Genomic DNA, 26,251 nt, shown 5'->3' with positions numbered 1-26,251 from the left:
TTCTGAGCACTGCAAATTAGTCCTCTGTAAAAAATTACTGTTGACTGAATAATTACTAAGATTGCATTAACATTAATGCTTAAGACAATACACTCCACATCCCTAATTTCCCCATGGGAGTAGGCATGTACTGCATTTCTTTGCTAAGGTTCTTGCACAGCCTCAGGGCAGGGCAGGTGGAGGGCTGCTGCCTGCTGCTGCCTGCTGCTGTCTGCAGCTGCCTGGGAACCCCTGATGTGCCCCAGCTGGCCCCCACCCTGCTCTTATCGCTGGGGACACCTTAGGCTATTCAGCAGGCGAGGCCTGGCGTGAAGAAGTCCTCTCCAAACAGGAGGTATCTGAATCTTCCCGTGACATGGGTTCTTCATCCCACATCTGAAGCAGCAGCAGATCGCTGCCTGGCCAGATAAATGTTGCTGTCTGCTTCTCCTCCCCAAGCACTGCTGAGCCATCGCTCCCACTCTGTGCTTCCATCCCACACTCCCACATCAACCTCTGTGATCTCTGCTGAAGAGACAGTTCCCAGTCTGCCCTCGCCCATCACCAGCACGGGCATCCTCCACTTGGTACAGCCCAACACAGGCACCCTGCTCACACCTCCAGGGAGCCGGATGCTCTGAGCAGGACAAGCACTGTGCTTGTTTTGGACACCACCGGGTTTCTGAGTGCCCCCCAAGTTATTTCAGAAGATGACAGCGTTGCTCAGATTTTTGAAATGACTTTGACAGCTATCCACGCATCCGACTGCAGGCAAAGCCACAGTCACGTGTGGAGCAGGAATAGTAAATGGATAGGAGATGGGAATATAAAAAGCTCCTCTCCCGAGGCCCGAGCTGCTACAGGCTCCTTGAGCAGACACGGCTGACCTTGTCTGTTGCCGAGAGTAAACACTGCTGGGAAAAAGCACTGGGCTGCTTTAGGGACAGGATTTCAGGGGCTGTGAGAATGTTTGATCCCTGAAGCTGTGTCTGATCCTTGTTCTCCTCTGTGCCAGTGTGTAGGAGGGTTCACATCACTGCTGTCCCTACGTTTCGTGGGATGATCCGAGGAGGGAGACCCCGCCGGCCCCGGCAGCCCCCAGCTGATGGCTCGCTGTTCCAGCTCTGTCCATTTACCGTTCTCGTGATGCCCGGCTGTGCCCAGCCCACCCGGGAATGGTAGATGCTGTGCCTCCATCTTGCAGCAGCAGTACAGGGGTGGCCTGTTTTGGGTCCCCGAAGGGGGGGATTCAAGGCTCGGGGAGGGCTAGGGGCGGCGGGGCCATGGCCGCGCTCTTACGGGGCGCTGATCTCGCACCGGCAGCCGCTACCGAAGCAGCTGCCCCGTCCCGCCCCCCGACACCGGCACCGCCCGGCCCGCTGCGGCTGCCTAGCGAAATAAATGGGTGAAATGGAAAAAAACGGGACACACCCGCCGGAGAGCTCCGGAGCCAGCGGCGGGGCAGACGCGGTGTTCGGGGGAAGGCTCCGGGGATGCCGCGGGGAGGCGGGGCGGCGCAGCTCGGGGCTGGAACATCCCCCGGTCCCCTCCGGCCGGGACCGCCGGGCCAGCACGCACCGCCCCGCGGGGGCCGGGCCGGGCCGGGGGCGGAGCCGTCCGCACCGCCTCCGCGGAGCGCGCAGAGCCCGCGGGAGACCCGCGGAGCCCCGCGCTCGCCATGCGCGACTACGATGCGGCCACCGCGTTCCTGGGCGAGTGGGGCCGCTTCCAGCGCCTCGTCTTCTTCCTGCTCAGCGCCAGCATCATTCCCAATGGCTTCAACGGGATGTCGGTCGTGTTCCTGGCCGGCACCCCCGAGCACCGGTGCGTCGTGCCCCGCGGGGCCAACCTGAGCGCCGAGTGGCGCAACGCCAGCATCCCGCTGGAGCTGCGGGGCGGGCAGGAGGCGCCGAGCCGCTGCCGCCGCTACCGCCTGGCCGCGCTCGCCAACTTCTCGGCGCTGGGGCTGCGACCCGGCTCCGACGTGGAGCTGGAGGCGCTGGAGCAGGAGCCGTGCCTGGACGGCTGGGAGTACAGTCGCGATGTCTATCACTCCACCATCATCACCGAGGTGCGCGGCCGCGGTGACACCTTACCCCCGGGCTGGGACGGGGCCGGGACCGGTCATCCTGCCTTGGGGAGGGCGAACAGGGAGCAGGGACCGGCATGAAGTGCCTGTGGGAAAGGGTCCGGGTGGGCACGATGCTGCGAGGAGCGGGAGGGGTGCGAGAGGTTCCGGTTGCCGAAGGAGCTGCCCGCCCTCGCCATCCCAGCTGTGTTTTCCAGCTTGTTTTACTCGGAGACAGGTTTGTGTGGAGGGGGAGGCAGAGGCTGGAAACAGAAGCCCGGTAGTTTCCTCCTGCCACACGCTGACCATCCCGGTAAATTTTCGATGCGATGGAATTGCACATTCTCGGTGCAGCGTTGAATGGGGACATGGATGCGTTCAGGTAAACACACACGCAACCTGGCTGGGGCTAGAGCAGGCTGGACCCTCGCTGGCCCCGCACCCTGGAATGCCAGTGGCTTCCGTGGCCGTCAGCGCTGGGATTGGTGCGAAGCAGGTGCTGTGGTCACTGCTGCAGGAAGCAGAGCTGGCTGCAGCCGGGCTGTCCGGTCGGTTTGCGAGGCTCTGCAGTGGCATCTTTGCACAGAGCTGATGTGGGAACATCAGCGGTGCCGGCTCGTGTAAGCACTTGTTTGGGTCTTCTGGCCGTGCCGTGGTGTGGCGATAGGGACGTGCTGTTCTATAACGCTGGCACGGGGTGTGGAGCTCCGTTAGAGAAGGGAAATGATTGCCCTGAAGCTGCAGGACTGCTGCTGCTGCTGTTCTGCGTTGTGTAAGGGGTTTCAGGGAATAACGGCTCACCCTCATGCCAGGCAAAGCTTGGACCTGGCAGCTGGCAGGTCCTTTGGCTGAGCGTGCTGCTCCAGGTAGCCAAGGGCCACCCTGCTCACACACTGTTGGCTCACCCTCGGCGTGCATGACAGGGAATGGGTGTGGAACTCTCCTCACGAGTCTCTGTGACTCAGCAGCAACATCTGCCACCAAAAAAACATCGCAGGATGGCACAGCCAGGAAAGGTTCTGATGGTGATGCGAAGGGTCTGTGCCCTGAGGACACAGGAGTGTCTGTGCCGGGTGCGTGCAGAGATGGGCTCTGCCACATGCCAGGCAGGCAGGATGTGGGCAGGGGATGTCAGCCTCCTGTCACCTGCTCAAAGGCACATTGGCACATGTGACGATTGCCATTCGTGCTGGCAGTCGTGCTCAGTCGCTAGAGATGCCTCACATCAAATCCAGGCAGGGGTGTGTGGGAAGCTTGCCCTGCTCCTGGCCATGGGTGCACTGCAGCAGCAGCCTGGCTGCTGCCCACATGCCCGGCTGTAACCCACGGGCTGGCACGGTTGCGTGGCGGGTGCCTGGTGGCCACCACTGGCACAGACAATGGCACTCTGACTGCCAGAGGGAGGCCAGTTCATCCTGGAGTGTCTATGAACTTGTAATCTCTGTTTTGGAGTCAGTGCTTGCTCTGAGAGAGGCAGTAAATGAAGCAAAAGGAGGAGAAATGTGCTTCTTCTTAATGAACAGTAAATAACTTGTGTGGCAGATGCCAAATAAAAGCATTCCGTTTGGGATTCAGATGGGACATGGCAGTGGGGTTTGCCACGGGGCCTGAGGCGTGCCAGAGAGGTAATAGCACATTCAGAGATGGAAACCAAGTGCCAGGTTCCCATCTGTAAGGCAGATGGAAAAGAAGGATACTTGTTTTGTTTCAGAATTGTCATGGATGTTTGGAAAAATTACAGAATTTGGTTTCAAAACAAGGAAAACAGGCACTGATGAAATACTGGAAAGAAGCAGTTTAGTTAAATTTGAGATGCTTATTTTTGTACCCAACATTTTTCTCTGTATTAGGAAAGACAAGCCAGGACATGCCATCAGAAGTGCTCAGTGAAGAAATAGCTTCAGTTCAAGAACTCAGTTGAGGAGCAGAACTTGATGGTACAGGATTAACCTCTGGAGACTTCATTTGATTAGTTCAGTTGCATTAAACCTGGTTTTTATTGCTGCTTGAAGGGAGCTGGAAATGCTAGCTCAGCACCTATGTTACTTGGTCTGTGAGGACATGCTAAACTCTGGGAACACAGAATCCCAGACTGAGTCATCTGCAGTGTCTTAAAATGGAAGTGATGGGCAAAAGTGCATGTGTCCACAGGTAATCATCAGGCCAGGGTGATGTAAGAAGGGGGCTTTAAGTGTAATGGTAATCAGGTGGAAATGTGAGTCATTGTGGGGTCAAGTGTGATCCCTTGGCTGAAATGAAGGGGCTTCAGGGTTTCCTTTCCTTCTTGGCAGCCTCCTGGGGTCTGTTTCTTTGGCGTTCTTTTCTGGAATGTAATCTACTTCTCTTTACTTCCAGATAATGATGCTCAGATCAAACATGAATTAGAGGCTCAAGGACAAGCACTGGTTTTGCCCTTCGGAGCAGGCATTAGGATCCAGTTAGTTTCCTTGAGCCAGGTTGTCACCCAGCATTGCTCCCTGGGGACACACCAAGCTGCTCTCCACCTCTGGGGCATGGCTTCACTGCATCACTTCAAGGGCCCTGCAAAGGGCAGAGTGAGTGCAGAGGCTCTACTGGGGCTACTGGTCTGTCACCTGTGTCACCCTCAGTGCCTGTTCCAGCCCTGGCACTGATGTTAGTGAAGGCAGAAACCAGAAGCTTTTGGGACTGGCAGAGGCAAGAGACTGGATAGGAATTGCTGTGGTTTGAAGGCATCTGAAGGTCTTTTTTGTTCTGTTATGGCTTTTTCCATCAGTGGAGAGCAGCTCTGCCCAGCCCTGGAAGTCTGCCCTGAGTTTGGGCATGGAGGTACCTGTGCTTGTCACTTGTGCACCAAGCAAAGCCGGTCTCATTGCTGGACCTGGTACCCACGGAGCAGGATGGGGCCATCTGTGAATAATTAACACTTCTTGAGTTATTCATTGGCAGCTTTACTCTTGGAAACAAGTTCAGATTTTCCCTGCTTTGCAGCCCCACCCATTTACACAAGGCTCCACTAGTGTTTTCTCCTCTGATGTGAATGGGTTGTACTCAGGATGTTAATTAGTGACTTCTGATTGAGGGGGATCACTTTGGGCAGTCAGGGCACCTTCTCCAGTGATTTCAGTTTTTCAGTAAGCTCATCCATCTATAGTGTTCCTACCAGCAGCACTCAGCAGAATTGGCTCTTCCTGTAGCTGGGAGGTTGTCAGAAAGTTACAGGGATTTGATGGGAATAAAGTGATTTAATAATGGTGTTCTTGAGCAGCTCTTATCCCTAACATTCAGTGGCCTTGCTTGGAATCTTGCATGAACTTTGCTCCCCAGTCTGCTGAGCCAGGGACATTACAGAATTATTTTCTGGTTAATGTATAATTAGCCCATTAGAGACAGTTTGGAAGTCGTAGCTGCAGGCAGTTCAGCTGTGGCCGGGGCTGTAGCTCCCGCAGCCATGGTGTGCTTGGCACTGTCTGTGACGGATGCAGCCTCTGAGGAAGGGGTCAAATAAGCTACGTTTCACTTCTCCCTATATATTGAAATATGAAAAAAACCTTACCATGTTGATTTTGTGCTTGATCACTGTGCAGTGTCATGGCATGAGCCTCAGTCAGGGCGAGTGCCTGTGGGGATGGGAGGCCGGCATTTGGGATATGAAGTGTACCTGCAGAGTAGGGTTCTCTTGCTGAGGTACCATGTCCTGTGTGTAGTACTGGAGCTAAAATAGTGGTTTGTTCACTCAGCAGCTTCAGATCTACCCAGCATTGGATTGATTTGATATGTCTGTGTGTTTTCAGGTCAAATGCAGTGAGTTCCTGTAGACAGTAGCACCTCTTTGGACGGCCAGCCAGCTGCTGTGTGCTGTTTACCACATCCCCCACGTCTGAAAGAGTTGACCCTGTACTGTGAATTTTTGCTGGGTGTGCAGTATGTCATCGGAAAAGGTGGAGTGAACACCTGGATAGGAGGCATGTGGCACCAAGCAGGCAATGCAGTTTCATGGGCAAGTTATTGTTTAGCTGCGTTTATTTTACAGCCAAAGTGCCTTTGGCATCAGGGAGACATTTTGAAAACACTGATCCTTAACCTCAAGCAACTCAAGTCTGAAGGTCTGTGAGTGGATGCCATGCTGGTGGCCCCAGACCAGGGTGCTCAGCACCCAGATCATAATAGTCTGTATCAGTTGCAAATCCAGCTTTCCCAGAATGGGGAGGGGGAGGTGCAGCAGGACACGGTGAAACACTTCTGCAGTGTACTTTTGGTGCCGTGTTTTCTGTACCTGAATTTTGCTTTGTTTTAAATACTGGACTTGATTTCCACCAAGCTTCTTTGCAGAAATCTCCATTTTCTTTGACAGGTGAAGCAGATCCCTGCATCTGTTTTTCACAACCAGCATCCTTGAATGTGCCAGAGCCCCACTGACCCACATGCTCACCTCCACCTTCTCAAACACAGAGCAGATGAGCAGGTGTGTGCCCAGACGGGCCCATGCCTCATCACCTCTCCCTTCCCAGCAAGTACAAGAAAATACCTTACAGAAACTACTGCTGGAGGGCTCTTTTTGTTCTTAATCAGATTCAAATCTTGGAGCTACATTTTAGTCCACAAGTTTCCTTGTTCCTGCATTGAAGACACGTGTGTTCCTCAGAAACAGGCATGGGCTGTGTTTTTAACCTCAATTCCTTTTTCTGTCGTGTAGCTGGTGTTACTTTACAGGACGGGCTAAGGTCAGAGGTACCTTGCTCCACTCTGCTGGCAGCATACTTCTGTTCTGCCTGAAAATAGGCATTGAGTGCATCTCTTTCCTAAATTATAGTCCGAAGCAAACCGCACTAAACTACACCACCTGGCCCCTTGTTTGGGGTTTGCCTGCCTGTTCTGCAGTGGCAGTGAAGCTCAGCCACCAACCCACCTTTGGTTTGTTTTTGGCAGGACTTGTGGTGCCATCAGATGGCACCTGGGTGTCTCTGTAACACAAGAGTTGTTTCCTTGCTGCCTGCAGCTGAATGAGGAGCCCAAGCAGCTCTGAGGGCAGTTTCTGCTCCATCACCAAGCCTTTGCCTGTGCTTGGCCTGTCCGTTCTCTGGGCAGAGGGTGAGTGCTGGTGAGGGCGATCGACCCGCTCGCTCTCTGATAGCATGGCTAATTACTAAAATTATGCCATACTTTGATCTGTGATTTAATTAGCCTACCATTGTGGTAGAATTATCTGATCAGATAGCGACATGTTCAAAGCCTCTCCCTAAGTGCTCCTGGCAGGCATGTCTTAACCAGGAGATTAGTCACCAGGAAGGGAGCAAGCCTTGGCAGAGACACACTCAGCTGTAACTTCAGTGGACAGAGGCTCATGATGCCATTTTTATTTTTTTTAAACCTTGTCTGGGGTTATGAGTAGTTTTAGGTGGAAGTTTCCACACTGGCTCCTGTCCTAAGTCTGCAGCCCCAGCCAGCTGCAATTGTGAGGCTGTGAGTGATGGGTAGCAAGTCAGTGGTGCAGGTTGTGGGGTGGAACAGAATTTGGTAACACGTCAGTGCAAGAAAAGAGATTTCATTCTGTGTGTCTTCTTACACATGTTTTGTCAGCCCCAGAAGTTACAGAGATGCAGCAAGTTTTGTGCTGGCAGAGGTAAACTGGGAGCTGTCCTTAGCTGGGATGGTTCTTTACCATTCCCCATTGCTCTGTTTCACTGATGGGAGCATCTTGGACCATGGGGAGTCATATCCAGGGGTCTGGTGGGTACATGATGGGGGAGGATTGTGCTGGAAACTGGTCCACGGCAGCCCCAGACTCCCATCAGGCTTGGCATTCCTGGCTGCTCATCCCATTCAGAGGCAACAGGGCTGTGTCAGAGAGCTGCTGGTGTTTCAGCCTCGTGGAGTTGTCAGGGGAGAGAACCACTTTCCCTTTTTTTTTCTGTGCTTTTAGCAGGATGTTCCACCAGTGACCTTGACCGAGAAAACAGTGCCAGTGATGGGTGGAAGTGTGGGTGTGGGGAAGCAGACTACAATTGCATGGAAATGTGTGTGTCCGCAACCAGCAGCCCCTGTGCCGGATGAGGCTCCGTGCAGCATTGTGGCTGTGTCTGAGCACAGGCCTTTCTCTTGCAGTGGAACCTGGTGTGTGAGGATGACTGGAAAGCCCCACTGACCACCTCCCTCTTCTACGTGGGGGTCCTCATCGGCTCCTTCATCTCAGGGCAGCTCTCGGACAGGTAATGCCATGGGCAGAGCAGGGCGGACCTGAGGCCATGGCTGGTGTGTTTGTGTTTGAGAGGCGAAAGGAGTGAAATGGCCAGTACTCTGTGTTTTGATCAAAATGAGGCAACTGGCCTTGCTTCTTCACAAATCCCATCTTGGTCTACCCCAGTTGAAGGATTTCTGTCTCTTGGGCACTTCAGAGCCCAGGGACTGATCTCAATGGAGCCCACACAGCTGCTTTGCAGATTGATGCAGTGGGTTTCCCTTCACAACACACTTCCCATTTGTTTCTTTATCCAGTCTTTTTAGTAGTTTAAAACATGCTGGGTTTTGTCACATATTAACTGATAATCCTTTATTAGAGCTGCAGGATAGAAATTTGCCTTTTGAATGGAATTTCTGCATAGGAGAGATGGTTTGCTGGAAATATAGTAAACATATACAAGAGGAAGGGGAAAAAAAACCCTGAAAATGGATAGCAATTGTCATAGAATCTGACTAAGTGGATGTAAAATTAAAAAAAAAAATCATTACAGGCATTTGATAATTGTCTCAGTAGTGTTGAGGCTTTAGTCTTACAAGTGTTGAATGCAGAATATACACTCTCTCTGCAAGTCTCTGCTCCCCTCTCCTCATAGCCCTGAGCCTTGTGTCCATACCCTATGGTGGGATCTCAGATCCTGCTCTGGCTGCTGTCTGGGAATGAGGATGTCATGAGGCAGCAGTGTTCCTCTGGATGCTTAGCTGAGGGGTTTCAAAACTCACTGCGAGTCTTAATCTTAAAGCCTTCAGCATTAAATTCCATGTGATCCGAATTTAATCTCCTGACTCCTGCCCCAGTGCAGAAGTCAGTTGGTGTTACTGTTTGAAAGGGAGATGAGATAATCACTAAATCCTAGTGGTGCCGTTTGCCCAGTGGGAGCATCTGAGGAAGTGTGTGTGCCCTGGTGGCAGCACAGCCACTGACAGCCCAGCTGCCTTCGCACATGGGCTTCCTTGGATTATTTGGGGATTTTATCAGTAAAGGGGTATGATCTGAGCCTGTGCCTGAGCAATTTCCCCAGGACTGCTGCAGAGGCCTTTCCCAAATACAGCATCTGTGCCCATGGGTATGAAAACCCATACATGAGCTTGTCCTGCCTCTCCAGGAGAACATGCCATGTAATCTTAATGCAGAGAAACAGGTGAGAGGAAGGGTGCGGTATGTCTGGCAGCTCGGATTGAAACCAGTTGACAAAGCTATTTAACAGACTTAAAGCGTAATGATGTTGCAAAGTATAGATGCCAGTAGCCTAAAAGACATTATTTCCTCGCTTTCAGCTGTGTGCCTTGCAGTGTGCGTGTGTCTCCCTATTGTACTGTTGCCTAATCTCCTTAGTCTCTGTCTAGTGGCTCCCTGAAGCTTCTGCTCATAACTTTTCTTCTTTGTCTCACGGGTCTTGGAAATTTTAATATTTTTTACTGCATATGACAATAATAACATTCTTTAAGATGAACAGAACTTCAGGTTTGGCTAAGCTGCATCACTTGAGGTTATTTGTGCTCCCTTGTGCCCTCTTACATAAATACATGCTCTTTCAGTAATAATGTTTTTCTTTTACCAAAGGTTTGGCAGGAAGAATATTCTTTTTTTGACGATGGCTGTGCAGACTGGCTTCAGCTTCCTGCAGTTCTTTTCCATCAGCTGGGAGATGTTCACCGTGCTCTTTCTCATTGTGGGGATGGGACAGATCTCTAACTATGTGGTGGCCTTCATTCTGGGTATGAATATGTTTGCATTAGTTTAAATGTTTGCTTAATGTACTGTTCCTTTTCTCCCTGTGAACCTGGATCATTTAATTAGACAGTGGTAAATCTTCACTGCTAAAATTCCTACTTTAGGACAGTATATTTTTTTTGCTCTGTGATTTCTCAAGCTTATACTTTCTATAGGTTTAGAGAAAAAGAAGAGAGCAGGAAGAGTCTAAATAAACATCCATTTCCTTCCTCTTTGGAGAAGCCATTCAAGGCAGCATTCAGGGTTTAGCAGCAGCAGCAGGTCTGAGACACAGGAGGCATTTGGTTACATCCCTGTCTCCATCTGCACCCTTTGCAGAGGGGTCAGTGCACACCTGAGTACAAAGCCTTGGAGCAAACCAGCATTTCCAGGCACAGTCAGTGTCAGGGAGATCAGAGCAGAGGAGCTGGGTGGGTGCCAGAGCCCCATTAGCCATAAAGTCATCTCTCTTGGAGTTGAGATCAGTGACAAAATTCTAATTTCAGAAGCTAAGGTTTGCTTTCTTTCCTATGGGGAGTGTAGGAAGAAAGACTGCATGGCTGCAGTTGGTGCCTGGGGACCCTGCAGGAACAAGGGACCCCACAGAGACTCCCTCTAGGCATGGGGGTTTCAGGAAAGGTGTGGGCAAATTATGGGGAAGAGTGATGCAGCTCTCAGGGGGGAAACTGGGATTTGCAAGAGCTGTCTTTAAAGTGTGCTCATATATATTCATAGCCATTTTTAAACCCTTGGTGTCAACATTGCAATTTGTAGATCATAATGTGAGCTAGATCAACATTGTATGTTAATAGTTAATGGTGGTCTTGGCTACCCCATGAGGCTTTAACAGGGGGAAAAAATAGAGCAGAAGAGCATGATATGAAGTCAGTGCTATGAAGAGGATACAGCATTGTATCTCGGGGCACTCATGAGTCACTGCTGCCTGTGGTGCAGGGAGGATTAAGGTCAGGCTGTCAGCAGGGAGATCCTTTGTTGCCGTCACCATTGTCACTGCTTCTGCCATTGCCGTCACCATTGCCACTGCTCCCACTGTCCAGGTAGCTTAATTCTTGTGTGGAGCTGATGGAACAGGAACAAATGCCTGCCATGGGAAGGCTGGGAGGTACAGCACTGGGTAAAGCTGAAAATCCTTGTGGAAACACATGGGCGTTGCGTAGCACAGAGGTGCAGGTTCTGATCAGGCAGGAATTTAGCTCCCAGCTCCCCTGGGAATGTGGGGCACAGCTGGACATGGATTGGGATGCTGCCCCAAATCTGGAAGGGGGGGACCAGGAACACCCCACTGGCCAAATATTCCTACTGCTGAGAGAGGGAACTGGATCTTCTCAAGTAACATTAGGCTTGTTTAATTACACAGCTGTTGTTTGCTGGCCCTTGGCTCCTTGTGTTGTCTCTTCTGCCATCCTGTCCTCAGTAGAGCTGTCACAGCAGCAATGGCTCTCTAGGAACAGAGAGGCAGATACCTCAGGCACTTGCCAGCAGTGCTGGCCGTTCCCCAGCAGCCTTGAGGCTCGTTCTGAGGGCAGGATTATCCTAAACTGACTTAGACATTAGTTTCCTCATTTAAGTGAGCTGTCAGTTGACTGTCATGGGTAAGGAGGAAGGTACTTATGGAGGGTGGCCTTTCCCACCCTACTCTTCGTGGCCAGCGTGTCCCCATGAGCACTGTGACTTCTGTCTGTGGCAAGGCAAACCCAGGAGCTTCCAGGAAGCCACACATGATAGAGGTGCTGAATAGGAGAATATACCCATTAAAAGGAAAGTAACTCCTTAAGAAAGGCCACCCTGATTACAGGATGCACTGGAGATGCACCCTTGTTTCATCCAAGAGCAGGCAGGGCTGTGCTTGGGAGGGGAGCAGTGACACCAGCAGTGACACCAGCACCTGTCAAGGCCCCACTGACTCTGGCTGTGCTGCAGCCCTGGCACCCTCCATCCCCAAGTATGGTGGTTTTTTTTCCAAGTTCAGCACAGGTTTCTTTTGTTATTCAAACTTTAAACATCTAAAAGTTGGCTTGTGTTGACTCCCCAAGTGTAGCTCAGACCCTGTCCTAGCATCCTTGGCTACCCAAGCTCATCCTGCCCTTTGCCCTATTGCCCATCTTCATGGGAATAGCTCCCCCTTAGCTGTTGGTGAACTTCTGTAGACAATGTTTGGGTTTTTTCAATGACATCTTGTGAAATTTCTCTCCTAGCTTTAGGCCTCAGTTGTTTTCTGTGCTCAAAACTGTAGTGTTCAAGTTCTGGGACTGTAAAACACTACAGAGGTTTGTGAAATACGTTGGTATTGTCCAAGAACTGTTATTCTGTGGCTAGGAGAATAAGGGAAGAGGAAAGGCAGGAGATAAGGGAGTTGTAGTTGAAAGATGTCATCTCACATTGGCTTTGAATTGACAAAAATGGTAATGTAACATTTAACAGGCATAAACCAATGTTTCAAGTATCAGACCTGTCCCAAGAGAGCCCCTCTAAACAAGAGCAAGTCAAGAGGAAGATGGTATAATTTATCCTCGCACACTCGTTTTAGCCCAGCAAATTCTTATTTTCAGTTTTATTACTGTGATTTTATTCAGCTACTCCAGGTTTCTAGTTAATGTAACTATTAAATAGGAGGGTTTTTCAGTCCTGGATATTTTTTCCCATCTTCTCTGCCATATTAAATGTTGGAGTTCTTGCCATGATACACAACCCAAGTACACTCTCCAGACTTTGTGACCCTTCTGTTTGCTCAGTGTCATCTGCATTTTAATCTCCTTCAGATCAAACTATGGCAGTTAAGGCCCTTGATGTGCTCCTAATGTGAAGGAGAGCTCTGTAGACCTGGAGCCAAGAGCTCAAGAAGTGAGATGGACCTGAGGGCATCACTGGATTCTATTAAGCAGTGGCTGGGTGTTTTATTGTAAAAGAATGTCGGTGCTGTTGAAGGCTTAGAACAGTCTCAGTTTTTATTACTCGATATTATGTTGCTGCACGGTGCAGTGGCTGTAAGATGCTTTCCCTGACTGCTGGCTGGCTATTGGAACAGTAGCATTACTAGAAGATAGCATCTTCCCTGGTTCTGTCCTTCAGCCTGTGATGTGCCAATCCAACATTCCAATCTTTCTTCTGTTCCAAAGAATAGGGGGGCAATTTGTTTCCACCTCACCTCACTGTAAATTCACATCCTTCCATCCCATGTCAGTTTGTGCTGTGCACAAACCTCTGCTCTTCCAGAGGTGCCCAGCAGTGAATTGCATCTTAAATCCTGATGGGTTAAGTGGGTGAGCAGGCTGTGTCCTAGGCAAGCATGTCAAGAAGGCTCCTGGAAGTCTGCCGGCCACCCCCCATGCCTGTTCTTATCTGTCTCTGTCATGCATTAATCAAAGCAAACAGAAGTAGCTTCTTTTATCTGAAGGTTCCCAATACTCTCAGCAGCTTTTCTGTGCAGGCGGGTCCATGCTGTGCTGCTCTTTTCTAAGGTTGTTTAGTTTATTTTTTGTATGTAAATGCAATAAAGTATTTAGTCATGCTTGAAAACCAAGAGTTAAAATGCTAATCCAACCTCCCTTGTTTTAAACAGGCACAGAAATTCTTGGCAAATCAGTTCGTATTCTATTCTCTACATTAGGAGTTTGCATATTTTTTGCAATTGGCTACATGTTGCTGCCACTGTTTGCTTACTTCATCAGAGACTGGCGGATGCTGCTGCTGGCGCTCACTGTCCCGGGGCTGTTCTGCATCCCGCTCTGGTGGTGAGTCCATGCCAAGACCACGCTGCCCACCTCCCCTCCCGCCTGATGCTCTTTGTGCTGGGTGCTGGGTAACGCCAGGGGGTCGGGGAGGAGGGGCATTTTTCTATTTGCCATGTGAGAAGGCTTTGCCTCGAGGGGAGATTTTTTTTATTTGGGTTTTTCTTGCCAGTTTTAAGTCGAGTAACTACCTAAGAGACTTGCTGGTGCTGTCTGTGTGCTTGAAGCCCTGCTCTTTTCAGCTGGACATAAGCACTGAAGAAGGGCAGATAGCCCTGTTCTGTTGCTGCCTGGGTCATCTGCTGTTTTCTGAAGGGACAGGTGTTTGAAAATAGGAAAAGCAAGGTATCACCCACACTCTTAAAATAATGATAATTAACAAGAAGGAGAGTTCTTTCCTTTCATATTATTCAGGGAACTCCTTTCTTCTTGTTATCTTGAAAAAGTTATATCTTTAAGTGAGCAATTAACATCTTTATAACAGTTAAGTGATTAAGACACACTCTTCTGTAGTCTGAAAGACCTCCAGCATGTCCCAGTCTTGTCAGAAGTGTCTGCTGATGGTTTTGGTTTGTTGGTTGGTTGGGGTTTTTTAACCTTAGTCTTCAAACCAAACCTTTAAAATGGTTTTCAGCTCCACCTCTGCTGTCATTGGATTTTAAAGACAGTCTGATTCTGTTTAAGGGTCAGTTTGCTTATTTAACTTGCTGTGTTTCAAACTCCTTCATCATAGCAGCATTTCCCTCTGCACCAAGCAGCTGTTCTCTGGGGAGGCTGGTTTTGGGTGGAAGCCTCTCAGATGTCTGCTGTAGAACAGGCACTGTGAGGCACAGGAAGTTTGCCCCAAGGCATGGCTTCAGAGTCCTGCATTGAAATGTGCTGGGTGGGAATTCCCAGGATTTTTAAAAGCTTACATTTAAAAATGCCAAACATTTCCTCTGACAGTACTTTGTCTGGGGCCTGTGGGGGGGTAGATGGGGATCAAGATGCACTGAAAAAGCTCTGCCAAGGCAGGTTGGTGTTAGCTGGCATTTGGGCATGTGGACTCACTGCTTCCACAGGCCACGTGACTTGTACATCCCTCTGCTCTGTGCCATTCTTGTGCTTTTACTCATTTCCCTTCCAAATTCTCCAGAAGGTTCCCAGCATTGTCTCTGCAGTCTCAAGATCTTCAGCTTTCCCAGTAAGAAGTGTAGTAGTGGCAGCTCATTTTACAGAAAGTTCCATTAGTGGTTAATGATCAGATATAAATCATCTGATGCTTGAAATTATTGACCTGCCTTTGAGTCAGTCATTAGGGTTCACCAGAAAAAAGAGTGCCTGAACTGCTTTTTTCCAAGGAGAGGAAAAAGTGCTGCTGGCTAAAGGGAGCAAGGTGGCATCTGTTAAGATCAAAGGATTTAGTTAAGGAAAGTTAAAATTTTCTGTTCTGTGTTTGGTGTTAATTTACTCAACACGTGCCTGGAATTGATTAGAAAATGTCATCAACTCTGCAAGGGGACACTGCCCCTGCCCTCTGCCTGAGAGAAGCTGCCTCAGAGCTGTGGTAACATGGTGAGGTTTGTATATAAGATTCCTATCACACAAAACCTTTAAATACACACTGTGCTTATTTAAAGCATGTCCACATTGTGTGGAGTTTCCTAAGAATATTTTTGATTCCCACTGGCTAAGCTACTCCCATCCTTGCTGTCTATCTGGTGACATCTGGTGGACATCAATTATTACTTTAGAAACAACCACTGAGAGCAAAGCATCTACTTTAGCGTGAGAATAAAACCATCACATATATTTGAATTGCATTGCCCACCTGCTTCTGTGCTGGCTGTCTCCTGCTGCAAACAATCTCTGAGATCAGAGTGTAACTCATAAACACAATAAATATGTTATTTATAACTTCTTACTTTCAGAAAAACGTTGAGTCATTTATTCTGAAACTTTTTACAGGGTCATTCCTGAGTCTCCTCGGTGGCTGATCTCCCAGGGAAGATATAAAGAAGCAGAAGCTATTATCCAAAAGGCTGCAAAAATAAATGGCATTCCAGCCCCAGCCATGCTTTTTGACACTGCAGAGGTATGTTTCATACATCCTGGTACTTTACCTCGCTGGCACTTCCCCCTTTGGCCTGTTGACTTGTTGGGAAATGCCAGCAGAGAACTGGTTTGCACCAGCAGCTCTCAGGGGCTGGCAGTGACTGTTGGCCTGCGGTAAGTGTTGGGTTAGCAAGATCAAAGTGAGAACCCAGAGGGAGGTTTTATTTGTTTGCTTTTTACAGTAAAATTCTCTTCCTCAGCAGTGGTTTGTTGTGGTTTTCAAAGCAATGGTGACCCAGATTGCTTCATCCTCTGGGCACTGCGAAGACCCAAGGAAAATGTGTTTGTGCTCATTTCAGCTTGGTGCGTTATTAGCAGTTTGCAGTTTAGCAGCAGCCCTTTGCAGGGGGGCTGTGTAGGGGACCCTAAATCAGTACCCACATGAGCTGGGGCTGCGTGGAGCCCGAGGGACTCCAGTTTGCACAAACCATCCAAAGCACCCGAGTGCTACAAGAGCACTTGAAAGCCATGATGTTAGTGAAGACTGTGAAGAACATCAAGCACTTCTTCAAAGCTGTGTTTTTCTTGTATTTCACATGTATTAGTTGAAAGAAGGAAGTCTAGTGCAAACCTGGCAGCCCAACAAGCCAGGGAGCAGCACAGCCACAGCGGGACAGCTGGTTCCTGTGCTCATCTCCCCCTCTACTGGCTCTGCCCTCACTGGAGGTCCAACCACATTTTTCTTGTGCAAAGACTCTTCCAGCCTTGCATCAGCAATCACTGTGTGTCTGTAGGTCACATCTTCCTCTCCTGCTGTACACTGGCACCTGCATTTTGTGCCTCCTCGTGTCTCCTGATAAAGCAGAAAGCAAAACACCATGTGCCCCTCTGCAGTGTCTGCAGGACACAGATGCTGTGAGTTACCTCTCCCCTGGGCAGGATTCATCACTTGACTGTCACACATTTTGGCTGAAGATCTCTTTCCCAAGAGGAAGTTTTAGTGTAAATTGAAGTGTATGTTCCAATTATGGGAAACTCATTCTGCACCAACCTTGGAAAAGCACTTCCCTTACTTCACAGCCAGACCTCAGATGTCTTTCCAACTGGAGATGACTTTTTCAGATTGCAGCATTTCATCATTCCTGCATATTTTTTTAAACCAAGGAGCTTCTCAGCTGTTTCATGGAAATTTTGCGTGCCAAAACATCTGTCAAAAAAAGCCTGAGGATGATGTCTGCATGCTAAATCTCACATTGGAAATATTTTTTCAAACATTACTAGAAAGACATTCCTTGGAAACCATCATCTATTCCTAGGAAAGGGTATCTCCAAGATAGTCCCGTAGGGAGAACTGGGGTGGTTTGTTCTTTGGGCCTGCAGGAAGCATGGCCACAATGCTGGCTTTGTCCTGGCAAGGGCAAAGTGCACAGGCAGAAGGGCACCCTAATGCCACCCAGAAGATTCCTGCTTCAAACCTCGAACCGAAGCCTCCATCTCCAGTCTGAGGTGGTGAATCCTCCCATGATGTGCCCTGGCCACCTCACCAACCTCTGTCATCTGTTCCTCTCCCTGTCAGGGCATGGCAGGCAGCAAAACTGGGTGATTTCCTGGATTTATTTCATGTCATTTATGAAGGTTGAAGAGATGTGAATGGACAGTGCACAGAACGGACAGAAGAATGCCTTTGGTAATGAGGTTACTCCTGGAAGTACTGTGTGAGATCCTTAAGGAAATGTTAACTCATCTGTCTGGTCAGCTGATGCTCCTTTCTAATTAGTCAGCATGGTGCAATGGAAACTCCCACGAGTACAGCTGGGTGCAGAGACAAGCTCTACCTAAGGACTGCCCTCCCTGGTGCAGAAGTGGCCCTTGGGCTGGCTAGTTATCCCCTGATAGTCGTAACTTCATAACTGCCCAGATTGTGGGTAGCAGAGGTTGTTTTGCTCTTAGGTGTGTGGGAATTTTTTTGGTTTTGTTTTCCTTTTTCCTTCAGATGCAGGATTCGAAGCCTCAGCAGCAGCAGAAGGCTATCCTTCTGGACCTATTTCGAACCCGAAACATTGCAACTATTACTATTATGTCATTACTTTTGTGGTAAGGAAATGTGTATTCCTAAAGTACCCAGGCAATAGAACATTTCTGATTTCTGATTTGAGGGCACATGCCACAGGTTTAGATAATAAGTCTGAGCCTTGGAGCCGATATCCAGTGGTCCTTGGCTGGTACATGGCCCTCAATGTCCTTGCACCCACACTGCATTAACACACAAGAATATGGAGACAGTAGCCTTGACTCAGATATAAAATAGTTAGAAAACTAGATGTAACAACTTGTGTATTTTGAAGTACATTGTTTTGGGTATTTTTCTTAAATGCTCCCATCTCTGTAATCTTTATTTGAAGAGAAATATTCTTCTTGAAGCAAAGGCAGCAACTCAGTAACATAACAAGAGCCAAGACCCAAGGCCAGCAATTTTGTTCTGTGTCTGTACTGTGCCCATCTCAGTGAGATCCTGGTCCCTGCCTGGGCAGCCACAAGGAATGAGGACCCAATAATGCCATATAGACAAACCAGGACCCTTTTCTGTCCATATTTTCCCCAGCAGAAAGGAACTGGCTAGCACACTTGGCATGCCATAGTAAGGCACTCCTGAGATTTGAAACTCAAACATCCAGCTCTCTGTGAAGATTAAATAAAATGTAACGGAACTGCTGAGGGTGGGAGTTCCTGACACTGGCTACAAGTGGGAATGCAGTTGGCATGGGAAGCTTGCAAGAGTTTCATTGTGTCGTTGAGTCTGTTGCAGTGAAAAGCCTTTGTGAACGACTTCCACAAAGCTTTTCACTTGGTGTAGTGTGTGCAGGAAGGACAGAGAAATCTGAGGTGTCTTCAAGCCGCTGTGGATATGATCACTGGATGGGATGGTAGAATTAGAAAGATGGGGTTGCCACTGAGATTTTTTTTAAGCCACAATGCCTGTGGCGGTGCTTTGTGACATCCTATTTTTGTAACACCACCTGAGGCACCACTGGAGGCAATCAGAGAGTGCTGTTTCTGGAATAATTTGGTTTTAATGCTTTTCTCAGGTTTTTCACATCAGTTGGCTACTTTGGCCTGTCCCTCAGCACTCCAGACTGGCATGGAGATGCCTACGTCAACTGCTTCCTCTCAGCTGTTATTGAAGTTCCAGCTTACGTGATCGCCTGGCTTCTCCTCCGCTCCCTCCCACGGCGCTACTCCTTGGCTGGCACCTTTTTTTTAGGGGGAACTGTTGTCCTCTTCATTCAGCTGGTTCCTGCAGGTACAAAATTAAATCTATGATTTAAGCATATGAAATATTCAACATATGTTATGGTACTGTGTAATAGTTCTGCAAATTTACTGGAAACTCTGATCAACTTTAGAATTTTAGGTCAAGTATATGCTGATCCCTTGCAGCCTTAGGTTTTGTTTTTATTGCGTATGTATATGCTGAGTCACACTCAACTCAGTTATTGTGTCAAATTACTGAGCTTTATATAGTCCTGGGGAACCAGCTTCTAAAATGAGAGCTAAAAATGTACTGTGATTTATCTGGTTGTGTTTGCAAGCTACAAAAACCTGCATCCAGATTTTACTGTGTGTAAATTTCCACAGGATTTTGAGAAAAAGGGGTGGATTCAAGCTTGTAGTTTATTGGTGTATAATACAGAGTTTTGTTCCATTTCAAGAATAATATTTTACTTGAAGACAACCAAAATCAGAAAAAATACTAAATAACCTGAGCATCTACATTATGCTTAGTGGGGAGTTTGGAGTAGTCTAGGGATGGGGTTAATATTTTGTATAATTAAAAAAACCCAAAGCACATACCTCATAACATTTAGGAAAAACACAACAGTACAGTCTTTTGGATGTAGAAGAAATACAAGTAATAAGCACAGGGTATTGCTCATTCACCTTGATTTTATTTTTTCTTCTCCAGACCTCTATGTCCTCTCTATTGGACTGGTGATGCTTGGGAAGTTTGGCATCACAGCTGCGTTTTCAATGCTTTATGTCTACAATGTGGAGCTGTACCCAACACTAGTGCGAAACATGGCAGTCGGAGCGACTTCCACAGCCTCCAGGCTGGGCAGCATCATTGCTCCTTACTTTGTTTACCTGGGTGAGATGTCTTGTCTTTCCTGCCTTGCATCACACAACTCTCCAGAGAAGTTATCTGAGCTTCTGCAGTGCAGGCACAGCTTTAAGTCCCTTCACTTGTGGTCTCTTTTGAGTCCCTTCTCTCAGCTTCGATGTGAGCTCACTAACACACATGGTAGATATCAAGTGGAGCTCCCTGGGCTTGACAGAAGGATCAGGCACTTCATTCCTTTAGGGACTGTTCATATATCACTGAAGTGGGTTAGAGCTTGTCAAACACAACAATGATGTTTATAAACTGTGCAAACAGTGGCTGGAATGATAATCACATCTTGGGATGCCAGTTAGTTTCCCAGGAGAGCATAGCAAGTAAGGAAATGTAGCAGTAGGAAATTTGTGGCATGATACTGTCCGTATGCATCCCAAGATGGGTATGTTGGGAGATAAACCAGGTGGGAATCCAAACATTCTCAGGATCTGTGCTGTCTAAAGTCATACATGGAAAACATACAGGTAAAGTAGCACAAATGTGTTTACTTGAAGTGATTTTTTTTTTTTTTTTTTTAGTTACTAAACTAGTCACCTCAGCATTCATTTTGCTTTTTCTTATTGCTCAGTAATTCCGTAAGCAGAATTATTGACTTCCCCATAGGCTTTTTTTTTGGCATGCAATACCCTCACATTCTGAGTGCTGCACATATAATAATTGAAAAATATTTTTTGGTTTGGTTTGGGTTTTTGTTTAATACACAAAAATGTTCCTCATGTTGCAGATAGCAAACAGTGACAGAGATTAGGGGATTAAGGGTGGGAGTATCTGTGAATACCTACTGCTCAGTCTGGGCAATCTCCTCTTTCTTTTGCTCACACGTGATTTATTTTCTTCTGCCATCACTGGACCCATCTCAACTCTCTCTGTCCCTAATGAGTATTGCTTCCTGCTGAAATCTTTGATACAACCTGAGCATGACTTTGCTGGCTCAGGCAGAACATTGCTGGTGTACTGCTGAGGGGTTAATGCTGCTTCTCCATGCCAGGAAAAGGGGAGAGGAGATGACTATCTGTAACTAATCAGTGTTGACTCACCTATGCATTTCAGTGTAACTGGAATGCACTGTACCAAAAATGATGAAAATGCCTTGTCTTGGTTTCATATTTGTACAGTGCAAATGTAAAGTAAAAGGGTCAGCAGGACTGTGACTCTGCTTAAGGTCTTCAATCTCCATTGCAGCACTAAGAGACAGATGTAGTCAGAATAGCATTTTTACTGATTGGTTTTGGTGGGTTTGTGGGGGTCTTTTCTCCCAGGCTTCCATAGGCTCAGTCTTTAGGAAATCTTGTTCCAGACATCAAAATAGGTTCTTAAACTTTAAGAGGTTTTAGGAGAAACTTGTCAGCTGCTGCTATTTGCTACAGCTAAATTAGGACCTTGCAGTTCATCCAGCTCATAAACACAGAGGAGATCAGATCACAAACTTTGGCTCTCTGAGACATACCCAGGGGTTCTCTCTTTAATCCGAGTTTATTCCATACATTATAAAGCATATTACTCTATTCCAGCTATAAAATAAAGCTGTCAAGTCCAGTTTGGTACTTTATCTTAAATACTTGAACTCCTAGCTAATCCGTTTTCTGAAAGACCTTTTCATTGATGTGTTGCTGTGATTTGAGGATCTTGCATCCTGCCTAAACACTTCTGTGCCAGCTTCAGGCTGCTGGCAAGGGCTGCTGCCTTCAAGTCCAAAATAATATTCTCAGTAGACCAAGGTCAGAGCCTCATATGTGTCTCGGGAAGCCTGATGCTGTCTCCCTTTGCAGCAAGGAAAGCATTAAAGCATTCCCCCATTAATGAGTTGTTAGTCTGTCAGCCTATTCAGCTGATTTAGTCTCTTCCCTTCTTTTGCACCAGCCCGATAGGATACATGATCTCAGGCAGTGATGAGTGCTTTGTTGCTTATGAGCAATTTTATTCACTCATATTGAGTTATTTAACAGAGGATTTGGTTCTTGATGACAGTGTGGTACTGAAGACTCCAGCAGCAATCCCAGCAGAGCTATTGCCTTGCAAAGATGTTGGCTAACCCAGCGGAAAATGTAAAAAGAGAGAAACCAAAAAAATCCCCAACCCAGACTTTTAGCTGCTACACAAACATGGGGGTTGGCATGAAATTATGGTAGGTGTAGTCATCCAAGAGCATATGTTGAAGCTTTAAAATTGAAAAGTTCCTTTGACTGCTGGCTCAGTTACAGATGTAACTCAGCTTTGGATTCACCTTTGATATTGATGATGCTTTCAGCTAATTATTCCAAATTAGTTCTGTGTTACAGCAATGTCTGGAATATAATCTTTATGTGTCAGTTTGTCAGTTGTGGACATTAAGTTCTGTTGGAATGTTGTGTGTTCTGCCAGGTGCCTATGACAGATACCTACCATACATCCTGATGGGAAGCCTGACTGTGCTGATTGGGATCCTTACCCTGTTTCTCCCGGAAAGCTACGGCAATCCACTGCCCGAGAGCTTTGAGGAGATGCTGAAGGTGAAATGGTAAGGCATCTTTCAATCATCCCGTTCTTTACAGGAATTCAGAACACAGTCCCTTTTCATAATCAGGAAACATGCTTCTTCAGGTCCACCACAAAACTTCAAAGCTTTCAAAATGCACTTTAGATTATTTTCTTTCGGGTTGTTAATTTGATAGACAATAACATCATACAATTTGTTCAGAATGTCTGAACCTGAGAGCTGCTGTGCACTGGCAACGCAAGGCTGACCTTCATAGCACCTTAAGGCTGTTGCTTCAGATCTTCAAACACTTTCCATCCTATTATATAATTCACTCTCCTTAACTCTTTATTTAAACTATTCCTTTAAATAATTTATTTGATAGGATTATATGCATTAGGAAACACTTCATTCTTCCAGTGTAAGTTTTTTAGGTACTACTTGAAATTAAACACAGGATTTCAACATTCTAGCCTCTTTCTGGGCAGCCAGAGACAGGCCAGGACAGCTTTTCCTCTGGCTTATATGATTTAGCTGTAAGCAATGACACTTCTGTTGTCCCACCAACATTGCTATTTAGAGTACCCTAAGCAAACATTTCCGCTCAAATCTATGCACATCCACTAGAGTGTGAGAAAAAGTCTTGCAGCAGCAGCAGGAAACTGAACTAACCAAAGAGCAGCTGCGTAGCCACCATTCAGCTCAGTGAGAACTGGTACTGGAATTTGCGCCTGTAAGCAATAATAGCTTGAAAAAGCTGGAATTCCCTGTATCTAATTCCTGGTCAGTATAAGGAGCTGGCATTATGCTTTCACAATAAGAAAAATTCCTAGGTCAGGTTCCTTGAGAAAGGGCATGCTGCTCTTCATCACAAGTAGGGACTTCTTACATGTCTGACCTGTGCTTTGCAGTTGACAAACTGTAGCTAGAAATCCTAAAGTCAATCCAGATTCCCCAGAGGCTTCGTGCATCAACAGCCTGAAGTAACTGAATTACAGTTGCTGAATGGCATCTGAATTCCAAGCATTGTTTGCTGCACTGCTGCTGCCATCCAGCAAGGCACACTGTACTAAGCACTAGATTTCATCTAATGTTTATATTAGCACTGTAACATGGTTATTGTAATGGTGCTTATTAGGAGAGGGCAGTGTCTGATGACACCCTGGTAAACGTTCTCTGGTTCTCAGACTTTTACTTGCTTTCAGTTTCAGAAACGGGCAACAAACCACTGGCATTAGGAGTTCCAAGGAGAGTCCTAAAAATCTGATAACACCTTTGTGAAGAAGGATGCACCTCTGAGAGGGGCTGAAAGAAGAGCAAGATCATCTCAAAATGCATTTTCTGCCAGAGGAAAACAAACAAAACCCAACATCTACTGTACCGTAGTTGTTATACCCTGTGCTATTGTCCCTAAATGACATAGTTTACTGACCAGATGCTGTCTACTCCTGTAGGACTTTTTAGTCTGCAATTCAGAGTCCTGATTCCTGGGGTTTGTCAGCACACACAGTCCCTGTTGAGAAATAGGGGCCTGTCTGTCCTAAATACAAGTTGAGGAGTAAGCTAGAAGTGAGCCTTAGGAATAATACAGCAATGACTCCAGGCAGTCAGGTACCCAATGAAAGCTGCTGAAAGGAAAAAAAAAAATAGCTAATGCAATGCTGGTGTTTTTTCTCACTTTGTGTGTTGACTGGAGGAAGGGGAGCTGGGTGTCTGCCTTTCAAAACCTGAAAGAAAGATCCTGGCCTCCTTTGAAATCTGTGACCAAGGCCCATAAACTAAGTGGGGTCAGAATTCATTTGTAGCAAAGCAGACATAGACTTCATTGTAAGGACGCGGGTTTTAAACATAACATCAGAGTGGCTTTAGATGTCACTTGCTTTTCCCAGGACCTGGAATCCCCTTGTTCCTCTAAAACCTGATGCTTTTCCATAAAGCCTGAGCCCACCCAAAACCCTGAGCTTTGTGAATCTTCAGTATCTTTGGGGAAGGGGGTAAATATTGAGCACTGAGTAAGGACTATAATTTGCTGACTTTCTGATGGGCCATGCCCACTTTCAACAGGAAAGTGAGCTGTACCAAGTCAGTAATCCTGTCCAAATGTGCCATGCAGTTTTAGCTTTCAGGTTTTTCATGGTATATGGGCATAAGCAGTTTTTTAGATCTCTTGGGGTGTTGGGTTTTTTTTCCCCAAAGTATTTAATTTCTCCTTTGAATATATACCACTTTGTTCTGCACCTTCAGAGAACACTCACTGCAGTTTCAAAACCCTCCGCAAAACCTTTGTACCATTTTTAAATTTAAAGGGGATTTGATGCTCACAAAAATCTGATATTCTGTATTGGATATATCCACCTGCATCTATTAAAAATTCAAAAGTAGTAATCTGGGACAACAGGGGTTTAAAAAAAAAAAACTCCAAACACCAACAAAGCCAATGTTTTGTTTTCCAAATCCTACCGATTATATATGTTTGCTTTTTTTTTTTTTTTTAAGTTCAGCAAAACTAGATTGGATGGAAACAAATGTAGAGTTTAGAGTTGTGCTACTACTGTTTTATGAACACTACATTGTTTGAAGTGTGTAATTCCTTTTATTTTTGTATTTATTGGCTGTGTATGCACTTCTTGGTTACATAAAGTCTATCATACCTGGTAGACTGATTTTTATCCTCTATAAATAACAATTAGCCCTGATTCACCTTCTGCAAGGGCCAACAAAAGCACAGTATCTCATCTCTAATGCAAGAGTTCGGGGTAGGTTGTCTTGTGCTGGCTCTTGGCACAAGAATGAGGCTCTCCCTGAAGTTCAAGCATAAATATTAGGCTTTATAACATTTAAATGCAAGGAACTTGTTGTGCAATTAACTCAAGCTGCTTTTGGGAGTGGAAATACTAGGTTTAATTTCCTGCAGTTACACTTTTGCCATAAATGTAATGTGGCATGAGGGAACCAGTGTCCTGTGATGCCTGATGTTCTCATCCCTTCTCAATCAATTTCTCTAACAGCAGTATTTAATCTTGTTTTTACTTTTACAGAGTTAATCTAAAGAATAGCTGTATAGATGTAACTAAATTTCTCAAGAAAGCCTTTTTATCAGCACAGGATGGGTTTGAGGACTTGGGTTAAATATAGATGGCTGTATTTTTATGAAGATTTTTATATTAAGTTGAGACTTATTTTATGTGATTGTAGGCTTGGGTATTTCTAAAAGGTAAATATTTTTGTACTCTTGAACCTTTCAGTATCTTAAAACCTGTTTTTCCTTTTTTAAATAAGAAAAAGGGTAGTGTTTTTTAAAATACCTTGTTTTAACCAGTCTCATTTTTCTTACCTACATTGATCTCGAGCTAGTGTGTCCCATTTTAGTATTTTTTGCAGCAGATTTAATAATCTTTAAGAGGAGTGCAATGTCTTAAAAGAATGTGATGTTGTTTTAAGGCCTTATGGTGTCTGAGTGTAGTGGAAATGAGGGAAGGCCCAGCTGGATTGCTCCCACTGATGCAGGGACTCTGGCACTGTGCCTCATCTGTCACCTTGTCACCTTTACTGGGGTCTCTCTGTGCAACCTTTGATCCTCAGCTGGCTTACTGGATCTGCTAATGCCTGTATGAAGCTGTAGTAATTGTCAGTCGTTGATTTCTGTCTTCATTGTAATAAAAATGTGCACTGACATTGTTTCACCTACTTCCTGCGTGGGCTCTAATTGGAGAGAAAGTCTCCCAACTTAAATGAGTGGTGCCAAGAAATTTAAATAATTAAATGTATTTAGCATGGATCAGGTATGAAAATTAAATCCTAAAATAAGTTCTTCCACCAGTAAGTTCTTTCATACAGGAAGACCTTTGTGTGTGGTACAGTT

The 26,251-nt window shown here is 46.6% G+C and overlaps 1 protein-coding gene across 3 annotated transcripts; it reads left to right on the top strand.

Annotated features, from left to right (window-relative positions):
- The first annotated feature begins 1,581 nt into the window (after positions 1 to 1,581).
- SLC22A4 (solute carrier family 22 member 4) lies at positions 1,582 to 26,076 on the top strand. Of its 3 annotated transcripts, none has more exons than XM_085073498.1 (10): positions 1,582 to 2,050; positions 8,132 to 8,235; positions 9,828 to 9,982; positions 13,606 to 13,729; positions 15,674 to 15,800; positions 17,754 to 17,854; positions 18,847 to 19,061; positions 19,725 to 19,907; positions 22,296 to 22,431; positions 23,595 to 26,076. In XM_085073498.1, exons 1-10 carry the CDS (start codon positions 1,658 to 1,660, stop codon positions 23,668 to 23,670), a joined length of 1,614 nt encoding a protein of 537 aa, XP_084929624.1. In that variant the 5' UTR covers positions 1,582 to 1,657; the 3' UTR covers positions 23,671 to 26,076. The 3 variants fall into 3 exon arrangements, with proteins under 3 accessions (XP_084929624.1, XP_084929623.1, XP_084929625.1); XM_085073497.1 differs by having other exon boundaries at positions 1,584 to 2,050; positions 13,558 to 13,729; XM_085073499.1 differs by lacking the exon at positions 1,582 to 2,050 and adding an exon at positions 5,900 to 6,491 and having other exon boundaries at positions 13,558 to 13,729.
- Positions 26,077 to 26,251: the final 175 nt, after the last annotated feature.

Source organism: Lichenostomus cassidix, chromosome 13, assembly GCF_008360975.1.
Source record: "Lichenostomus cassidix isolate B80296 chromosome 13, HeHo_3.0, whole genome shotgun sequence".
Lineage (NCBI taxonomy): Eukaryota > Metazoa > Chordata > Aves > Passeriformes > Meliphagidae > Lichenostomus > Lichenostomus cassidix.
This window is presented reverse-complemented; position numbering and strand designations above follow the sequence as displayed.

Coding starts and splice junctions, on each gene's coding strand:
- SLC22A4 (XM_085073497.1), top strand. CDS start 1,658: ATGCGCGACTACGATGCGGCCACCGCGTTCCTGGGCGAGTGGGGCCGC. Junction 15,801..17,753: donor TGCTTTTTGACACTGCAGAG/GTATGTTTCATA, acceptor TTTTTCCTTCAG/ATGCAGGATTCGAAGCCTCA. Junction 19,062..19,724: donor CATTCAGCTGGTTCCTGCAG/GTACAAAATTAA, acceptor TTTCTTCTCCAG/ACCTCTATGTCCTCTCTATT.